General features: G+C 52.4%; 2 protein-coding genes across 2 annotated transcripts in view; one reads left to right on the top strand and one right to left on the bottom strand.

Moving 5' to 3' along the window:
- The window catches only part of VOLCADRAFT_94959 (uncharacterized protein), a gene marked incomplete at both ends in the record, with an annotated part of 3,212 nt that extends 675 nt beyond the window's left edge, over positions 1-2,537 (bottom strand). Inside the window, 4 exons of the mRNA XM_002954133.1 lie at positions 823-982; positions 1,435-1,557; positions 1,720-1,907; positions 2,432-2,537. Coding sequence (XP_002954179.1) covers positions 823-982; positions 1,435-1,557; positions 1,720-1,907; positions 2,432-2,537 — 577 coding nt within the window. The remainder of the gene's footprint in view (positions 1-822; positions 983-1,434; positions 1,558-1,719; positions 1,908-2,431) is intronic.
- A 4,100-nt stretch (positions 2,538-6,637) lies between these two features.
- Positions 6,638-9,999, top strand: VOLCADRAFT_82661 (uncharacterized protein). Its single transcript, XM_002954045.1, has 7 exons — positions 6,638-6,760; positions 6,843-6,959; positions 7,064-7,109; positions 7,212-7,321; positions 7,844-7,984; positions 8,279-8,466; positions 8,691-9,999. The coding sequence occupies exons 1-7, from the start codon at positions 6,716-6,718 to the stop codon at positions 8,893-8,895; spliced, it is 852 nt and encodes a 283-aa protein (XP_002954091.1). The 5' UTR covers positions 6,638-6,715; the 3' UTR covers positions 8,896-9,999.
- The last annotated feature ends 38 nt before the right edge of the window (positions 10,000-10,037 follow it).

The following is a 10,037-nucleotide window of genomic DNA, read 5'->3' on the forward strand; positions in this document are numbered from 1 at the left end:
TGTGGGGGGGGCCACGCGGCAACAGGGGGTGGGGGGGAAGAGCGCGGTAAGAGAGGGAGGTTGGGTGGAGTGGGTGTGTTGAAGGAGGAGGTCGGGGACTGGGATCCCCCGAGATACCGCAGCAACGAGAATCCTAGGTCTGGCTGCGAGCCAGTAGTAAATGTAAATGTATGGTGTGGAGAAAAAGGCTTCTCAAAGCCGGGGGAGCGAAAAAGAGATATCAAGATCCAAACGGTACACGGCCGATATTACACATATAGAGCGAGAGGGTCTCACACGGGACGGGTTTCTGTTTTGTGGTGATGGAGATGGGGGGGGTAGACGTTGGGCCTGGGTTGAATGTGTGTGCATATGTATGTCTATAGGTTGAACGGGGACCCAAGACAGGAAAGGACAGAGAGGTAAACAAAAAAAACACAACACAACACAAACCCAACCGAACACAAAGGGTAATTTCCCTAGTTAGTTTTAGTCTTGTTTTCACGTGGTGTACAGCACATGCTGTGGAATCCCCATCCCTCTTTTAGCACAACCCTTCACGCCGGTTCAGCCTCCTCAGCACCCGTGCAGTAAAACACACACACACACACACACTCGCACACACACACACACTCGCACACATACACACTCGCACACATACACTCTCGCACACATACACTCTCGCACACACACACTCTCGCACACATACACTCTCGCACGAACAAACAAACAAACACACAGCCACAGCCGCACGCAATAAAACGCGGCTCAGCTCAAATACGGAATCGAATACAGTACAGCTCAGTCCTCGAAGGGCAGCACCTCGCCACCCTCTCTCCGCACCTGTGTAGAAGCCCGCCGCTGTCTCCGCTGCGCTGAGGTCCAGCGGTACGGCACCCGTGGTGTCCTCCAGCACATACCTTCCGTCCTCAGCTCGGCTGATGCAGCCCAGCACGTAGCGGGTCACACCAAACACACCCATCAGGGATTGAAGGTCCGTGAGCTGCAACAGACAGATATACAGATAAACAGCAGAGGGTGTCTGTGGGGTGTGTATGTGTGTGCGTGTGTGTGTATGTGTGTATGCGTGTGTGTGTATGCGTGTGTGTATGCGTGTGTGTGTATGCGTGTGTGTGTGTGCGTGCATGTGAATGTGCTTTTAGGGGAGAACACGGCCGATGCGTGATTATGCAAGGCAAGAGGGTTCCGTGAGCGCGCTTCTGTGTGAACGTGTGTGTATGTATGTATGTATGTATGTGTGTGCGTGTGTAAGTATACCGTGTGTATACGTCGGTCAGATCGTTAACCGCCCTTTATCCCCCCTTTCCCCCCAACCCGCTCCGCATACACCTTCGTCCCTTCGTTTCCCGACACGCGCATTCTCGGCCCCGATCCAAGATGCGATCCCCGCCTTCGAGCCCCGCCTTTTCACCAGCCCCTAGCCCACAACCGTACCTGCACCGAATGCCCCCTGCTGCTGGAGTTTGGCAGCAACAAATTACTTTGTTGGAACATGCGGCTGCGCTGCAGGCGCTGCTGAATTAGCAGCAGCCGCTGAAGGTAGAGCTGGTGCTTAGACTGCAAAGAGATGCGGGTCATGAGCTCACACCAGAGTGGGATGGGGACTCAGGCAGAGGGGCCCGGAATACAGCCGTCGGGTGGGCGGGTGGGGATGCCAACTTTTGCATGGTGTAAAGTATCAAGGGGCAGCACGGCCTGGTAAAGCGCCTTAGTCCGTACCTCAGCTGAGGCATGGATGTGGCGCGGTTTCGTGTTAAGGAAAAGTTTGCGCTGCACGGGGTCGAAGGCTAGATGCGGCACGCTAAAGGCGTCCGTAAATTCCACCAGCTCCAGCTGCTGTATGCCGCCGTTAGGAGCAGCGGCGGCTTGTACTGTTGCTGCAGTGATTTTGCCATCGGCGGATAGTTCTGCGCGTGGGGCAGCCCAAGGCGATGACAGCTGGTGAAGGTCGACTGCGACCGGCGAGGTGCGATATCGTGCATTGCCAGGTGCAAAACAGCATCTTGAAAGATTACATGGGACGGACCAGATGTGCATGCACGGAGGATGTCGTTGAGCGCGTGTAACTGTCCGCCATGCTGTTCTTCAAGGACTTTCGCGAGGGCGGTTACAGCTGCTTCTTCAACTTTTCCAGCCCAATCGGAGTCCAGTAACTCTTTTTTAATCTGCTTCTTAAGTGCAAAACTCATTTTGCAAACTTTTGTCCACCATTAAACCCAGAATGCGACAGCTGAAGAGTGATTAAAGAATCTCGCGCCAGTGCAATAAGTACACAAGCTAATTCTGAGGATTACAACAATCTTTGAAAAGTTAGTAATTCTGGGCAAGAACGTCAAGCTGCTCCAGCAGACTCTTCGCCTCTCCCGCCAAATCAGTCGGTTGTTCGGGTGGTTGTTCTGTGCCGGGTCCAGTGTACGGGCCGAAACCTTACTGCCAATGCCGAAATAGTTTCCGTTTTTTGGACCCTTCTGCGAAACCTGCCGGAACCTGCCGGAACCTGCCGAAACCCTGAAAATGCTGTATTTTATGACGTCCATGGTATGCAAACGTTGTTCGTGGGCCCTATGTGCCTTTGCGCCTCATGGGACCTGCTCATGTGTGTCCGAAGGCACTCCGGGGCACCATAATGTTACTAATCTGCGATTAAAGCTTGAATTCACTGACATTTTTCTTATGTAACTGGCGTCTGATGTTGGGATGCGCAAAGGGAAACTTTTACATGAAGCTGCTGATTCCTGAAGGCGCCCTTGCTTGGACTCGGTCCGGCAGTACTTGCAGATGATAGTCCAGTTCTTACACTTTGCATTATATTTTTTCTTCTCAAAGTGAGCCCAAACGGTCTGATCAGCGGTCCTTCCGCCCTTGTTTTTGACCGAATCTGTGTCTGCACTGACAACGGAAGTTGTCTGAGACATTGATAAGATAAACTCAACATTCGCAGAGTTTCGCAGCCTTGCACAACGCGCCTACACTTTGAAACTATTCAAAGTAGGTTCCGCCGTACGGCGCTAGCCGAAAGGGGCCGAAACTAGTTTCGGCATTTTCCGCAGAACCAGGACCTCTTCGCCGGAAACACCGAAACTAGTTTCGGCAGGTTTCCGTTTCGGCAGGTTTCCGTTTCGGCCCGAACACTGGCCGGGTCTCGAATGGGGCTGCAGAAATGTGACGTTCGCATGGTGTAAGGTCTGCCCCTTAGTCGTCACCATTATAGGGGCTTGCACCACGAAGCAAGCCAAGCGCTGTAACTATGCGCCATAGCAGACGCTTGGCAGACCCATTTTGCATTCGCGCAGGAAAAAATCTCATTACATGCCACCATTTTTACCAATGGCCATCGATTTTTTGCCTTCAGCGCCGATAACGAGCGGCCGACGAAGCTAACAAGCCAAGCAGCTCAATTACGACAAAACCAGCGGACAGTGACATCGGCATCAGCTGTTTCTCTTAGCACGGCTGAGGGATAAAGTACCAAATCGAGAAGTCCGATCACGCCTTGCGCTCCTTTCGTGCATCTCTCGGCTCGTCAGCTCTTCCGCGTAGTACCGGATGGCTCCCACCCTCTCCCCCACCAAGGACCAAACCGCTTCAAATGCGCCGCATCTCGCGCGGCCCACATGGAATAACAACACTAGCAGCAAGCTATCAGCAACAAAGACACAAACGCAATGCCTCTTTCCACTTGAATTGCACGAAAGAAAGAACTATAGCACCCGAAACATATCAACAAGCGCTCATTGAAAACCCATCCCAGGCGTCCTGGGGTAAATGCCGTCACCTGCCTGCCGGAGAGTCCAAGACAATCGCACGGCTGCCAAATACAGGAGCCGCAATGTCGCCAGACGTGACTCGTCTCTAGAGCCTCAGCAGCGGCAGGAGAAAGGATAACTGCACAAAGTAAACCTGCACTGCTTCGGCATTGGCTGCTGCATCCATGCAAATCGTCACTGCAGCACTAGCAGCACGTGCAACACCCTCGTCTAATGAGGGGATTTTAGTCGTACATTCCCAGTTTTATCTCAGCTTGGCGTCATCATAGCAACCATTGCTGTGGTAAAGCTGTCGGAAAGGACATGTAGAAAATGGGGGAGAAAGCAAACGCAAATGGGTTCTAGCGCAACCTGCCGACATGGCTACGCAACCTGTCACGTCACATGTGCGAGGCCAGCACCTGCCGGTTACTGGCCGGCAAGATAAATGTACAGCCTTGTTTAACATTCAGATGTTTGACAAACAAAATGCTACCTGACACCTGACAACTAGACAAAAAGATTCCATCCTCGGGCGCCTATGCCATAACTCCACAAGAAATACCTCTGAACCATATAATACTGCTAGTCACTGCGAAGTCGTATTTCCGGGCGTGCCCTGGTCGAGCGAGTCTCTTTAACGAAACCCATAAACGAAAAAAAAACATCTTTGCGCATCCTAAAGAGAAGAGCGGCAACATCATCAAGCGGGCCAAACGAAGCAAGACTTACGCAATTGTGGGGTACGTCCAGCACAAAAAACCTCCTAAGCTGTACACCATCCCCACAAGCTCTACAATATCTACACCTACATGAAAGACCAACAGGCGTTACTGCTAATGCTTTTTGACCTTCTCCAGACGCATGAGCGCGTGCTTTGGCGGGTGGGCCAAGCTACGACCCAAGATGCGCCCCCCGCATGCCATCTGATAACATGCACCAAGAACAACTCCCTGCGGGGTGCTGGATATCCAAAAGCCTGTCCACCTTTGAACGCCCGGAATCGCACCAGGACAATGGTCACACAGACGGAGCCGCAGCGTGCGTGTCAGCGCAACACCGACGTTGAAACACCGACCTACATGGTGCCCCCTCGTGGCCGATAGCAGGCTTCCTGCTTCCTGAAGATTTTGCGGAATCTGCTGCTGGCGTGCTGGCATGCCATGGGAATGCACCGCACCAAGTTAAACCTCCTCCACTCTATCTATTATACCCCGCATGTCGCTCCCCAACACCTTTGGCGAGGCTGGCGAAGTCCGCGTGTGGTGTGATGTCCAACATTGCTGCAAGCAACCGTGGCCCCCGCCAATCTCCTCATACGGTCTCTCCGAGCTTCGCATCCACGACCACCACCTTGGTGGTCTTGCAGATCATAGCTTGCGCGCCCGCCATAGAGCCCGAGCCCGCCTGGTTCAACTTGAACTCCACTTGCTCCAAGTTAAAAGTCCACACCTGATTAGCGCATGGATGGTACGACACGTTCGGGGTACAGTCACAGCTCAATTGCGGCTGCAGAGTTCCGGGAAGAGACACAGCCTCCTACCCGTACCTCACATGATACCCCGAGCACTAACAAGGGGCCGGTCAATGCCGCAACGTGGTTTGAATGCAGAGACCATGAACAGAGAGCATGGTCGCACGCGGGCTAATATGCAGGGATATATTGATAGGATCATCCGGCTTGATTTTGTATTGGGTTATTGCAAGGTAAAGGGTAACGCATCCTCCTTGACCGGAAGAAGCCAGGGTATTGTTAGGCGGGCCTGTTTGTAAGGAAGTGGGCAATGCCGCTTTTTTATGATGGCCATCACAGCCGGAAGATGGCCATCACAGCCGGAAGGATGCAGTGCGGGCTCGCAGGATGGCTGGCAAGAGGTGGCTACTGCGCAGAGCCAGTTGCCAGCGCGCCATTGAAAGCTATGGCCCCAAGACCCAGGCGGCCTGCCGGCCAAGCCGATGATGAACGCGAGTCGAGGCACAGGGGCCTTGAACGTCAATATACGATGCATAGTTCCAGAACCTCCCATGTTGATTCCACGACATGCTATACGCCCATAGCAGGGAAACGTGTGGCTAACTGCCCTGCAACACGCTTTTCCCCCGTCCGCCACGCATGGGCTCTGCTCATCGCCCAGGGCAGTTTATGTCATGCTATGCTTGTCAGTTCGGGTCCTCCTGATTAGTACTCACGTTCTCGTAGTAGTGGTACGTTTTCATGTTTGCCTTCATGGTGGCCTTCCCGGTCACAAACTTCTTGATGGCTTCGGACATGGACTGCCTCATGTTAAAAAACGCACGTCGGGGCAAGATAGGTTGGTAGGCAGTGGGTCGCTGGGTCGGCTCTTGAATAAGGACCCTTTCCAACATGTGCCGGCTTTTTCACTTGGTGCATGTCAGTAACATGCGACAGCTAATGTAATGTGTTGAAGGCAAATGCCGAGGTCCGCCCCACCGTGTCGAACTGCTTGAGCACCGCAAGGGCCACTTCTTCAGGCAGTTTCCCTTCCTGTGCAAGCTGCTCAATTGTCTCCAATAGGCTCTCCCCCACAGACGTATTGCGATAGATCTGAAATGACATCTCCACTGCAACTCTTCCCCGGACAGCCCGCCCGGCTTGAAACTATTTAGAGTACAATTTGAGTAATAAACATATCAAACCTAAAAGACCCAACACCTAGCAAGCGCAGCCCAAGTGCAGGCCGCAGGAAGGCGAGGAGTAACGAACGTTGAAAACGTTGTAAGGCGCTCGTCGATCATCAAATCCTTATAACAAAGATTTAATAACTAGCAAAACAGACGTTCTTGGACGTGACATTACATTGCAATCAATCTGTGCATTAGCAAAAAGGTGCTGCCGCTGTACTGCAGTGAATGGGCCCCACCCAGGCCATCAAAGCCTTGACGGCTCATCTTTCAGGTCCACAATCACGTCGTCCACGGGGTGTTTTTGTGGATTCCTATCATCCACGATGGCGCTAGCTCTCCGCGGCCTGCGGTCCTGCGTTGCTGGGCGGGTGCGCGGCTTGCCATCTTTTGATGGATACCTAGGATGCACTGCAGCCTGTGTGCTAATCTTAGTCCTTGGATGCTGGGCAGGTCATCCGCCAGGCGCTGAGCCCACGCGTGGCCCCTGCCCCTCTGACCTCAATTCGCGTTCGCTCGCTCTCGACGAAAGCGAGCGCTGAGGTGCTCGCATACACCTCTGTGGAGAAGGTCCGTTTCATTTGATCAACGTGATCTGCATTTCGCTACAGCACGGATGACACTTGTTTTGCGGATTATTGATCGCTGTAACTCAAAGTTGTTGTGCTCTACAGGGCGAGAGGGACACGCTGGACTACCGCATGTTCTTCAAGCAAGGTGGTGAGTGATTGATTGGGTCAATCTATCGACCAAGTAATGTTAATAACAGCCATATCTTGTCAGCATTTCTCCATTGACGGATTTGTCCATATCGCGTTGCAGCCAAGGAGGTATCGTGCTGGCACGAGATCCCCTTGCATGCTGGAAATGGTCTCCTGCATTATATCTGCGAGATTCCTAAGGAGACCTCCGCCAAGATGGAGGTTGCTACGGTGGGTATCGCGCCCTCCTCCTTGATCATCTCTTGACGTCCATGCCCCTTCACGCTTTGTCCCATGGTACCTACGCGCATGCGAACCTAGCTTCATGGACTTTCAGCATCGCATAGCTGTGGACAACTGGGTTCATTCAACCGAAGGCCATGGGTTTGGATTCCAACGGGTCAGGGGCTCCACAATAATCTAGGGACGACCTTATGGTACCGTGTGGGGCGGGCGTTTCGTCTTGAGGCACAAGTGCACGTACATGCCTCCGTATAGCGACCAACGAAATAGTACATGGGTGTATGGTCGCGTAAATGGCATTAGTGCTCTACTGCTGCGGATTACATATCCAGGAACTAAGAAGAATCAGCGCGTTGTGTTAGTCAAAAGACGTTTCTTAGCATGTGACACCCAACCTTAATGAATATGTTAAATCTGCGGCTCAACTGTACAATGCCAAGCAGGTGATCTTCTTCGCTACATCTGATGGCAACAGCCCAAATATTGCTTCTCTGGCTTATGACCCTGCAGGACGAGCCCTGCACTCCCATCAAGCAGGACGTGAAGAAGGGTAAGCTCCGCTTCTACCCGTACAACATCAACTGGAACTACGGCATGCTCCCGCAGACGTGGGAAGACCCTGGCGTGAAGAACCCTGAGCTGCAGGCTGCGGTGAGTTGTTCACTGTTTTGGAGGTGCTCGATGGATTTTCAGTCAGCATGGGATGCTCTCCTGTCCACCAATGCGATGTTAGGCACGTGGTCCTATCTTGTGTTCACGCCATCACCCTCCAAGCGCTTGATGTGCGCTCGGAAGTCAAGGACATGTCAGTCCAACCATAGGCGTGTGCACGTGGGCAAATCGTAATTCCATGGCTTCTATGCCATCGGGCCCCGTCGCTCTACATCTCAATGGATTAGCATGTTCAATTTTGTTAACCGTCGGAACCCAAAACGCACAATGTAGGGCGATAACGACCCTGTCGACGTTGTCGAGATTGGCTCGGCGGCCGCCAAGCGTGGCGGCGTTTACAAGGTTAAGCCCCTGGGCGTCCTGGCCATGATTGATGATGGCGAGCTGGACTGGAAGGTCATTGCCATCGCAGCTGATGACGCTAAGGCTGACCTCGTCAACGATGTTGAGGACGTTGAGAAGTGAGTAAGCCTGAGGTCGTTTGCATGGCGCTTCGTTTCATCTATGCAGAGGTTGTGGGGCGGCACGTATTGTTGAATATGTTAGATTTGACCTTGGTTGGCACTATCCACGCATATCACGCACGTCAGGAATCCCTTCGGGAGGTTGTCTCTTATCCAGTGTGCGCGCGTGTATGTGCATACCGAATGAGGATTGTCTGTTGTCGGCTTTTCGGTTTTTGCAGGCACTTCCCGGGCGAGCTCCAAAAGGTGCTTGAGTGGTTCCGTGACTACAAGATTCCTGACGGCAAGCCGGCCAACAAGTTCGGATACGACAACAAGTGCATGAACAAGGAGTTCACGCTGCACGTCATCCAGGAAACGCACGAGGCGTACGTGAAGTTGAAGTCGGGCGCACGGGCTAACACTGAGGAGCTGTCGCTGATTTAAGCAATTTCGAATAGGGATGGTGATTTCATGGCTTATGTACAGTGCGCGCCGGTGCCGTGTACGATGCGACGCCGAGATGTGTAGCCTCTCCCGCAATTTGCATGGTGCTTACAAATTGCAGGGCGGCGGCGGTGTGCAATATAGGCGTGCTTTGATGAATGAGGATTTGCTTTCTGTTCACTGTGCCGTTCTTTTGTTGCGATCCTTTCGGTTCGCGGTGGAGGAGTTTTGACCGGCGCCTTGTCCAGAAACTAGTACTTAGTGGGGACGGACCAGGGTCAACCGACGATGGCCTTGTCGTCATGCTCGTCTGAAATGCGTCTCTGCTGGCAGGGATTGTCTTGTTGCGAAACTTAGGAAGCAGCCACGCGGGACACGGCCAGGGTCGGCCACGGGTTATGGGGATTTTGGTGGCCAGTTTGCGATAAGTCCGCTTCGCATGAGGCCATAGTTGTGCCCCTGGCACTGAGCCTGGTGTGGATGCCGGTTAAGAAATATGCTGCTAAGCATTTACGCGTGGACAGGGATGAAGTTAGCAGTGGTTCCGTACTAAGCGAATAGTGCTACCATGCAAGACTGATCCGCGACTGATTTTTGAGTGCAGGACAGCTCAAAACGTACACATGTGCCAGCACCAAGCACACTGGGAGAGTTCCTGCCTACCAATGTTCAGACGAAATTGTTCTCCAGTGCATCCTTTTGAACATTGCCGAGTAATGCCACCCTTACTATCTATAGAGGAGAGCAAACGTCATGGATAACGTGGCGTCCTTTTAAAGGAATATGCTAGGAGGCAAAGAAGAGGGTGCACAGCGAACTTCGCGGTTAAAACTCAACATTCTACGTCACTTCCCAAACGTGAATTGCTAATATCGTAAGACACCCCGGTTGACTGTTATCAGAGCTAACTTGTGCCAGTACCTTGCGTATAAATGTCCACTGAAATTATGTATGCGATGATCACAAGAAAGTGCTCCTGAGATACCACATAATAATGCGTTATCGCGTGGAAGCTAAGCGTGTTATGTTGCCTGGATCCGGCAATTGGCTTTCGTAATACGACATATGTGTTTGTTTAAGAACAACTGTAACAAAACGCAAGATCAGTAGCATTCTTATCTCCGAGGTTATAGAACGATGTT

This window comes from Volvox carteri (genome assembly GCF_000143455.1).
Source record: "Volvox carteri f. nagariensis unplaced genomic scaffold VOLCAscaffold_40, whole genome shotgun sequence".
NCBI lineage: Eukaryota > Viridiplantae > Chlorophyta > Chlorophyceae > Chlamydomonadales > Volvocaceae > Volvox > Volvox carteri.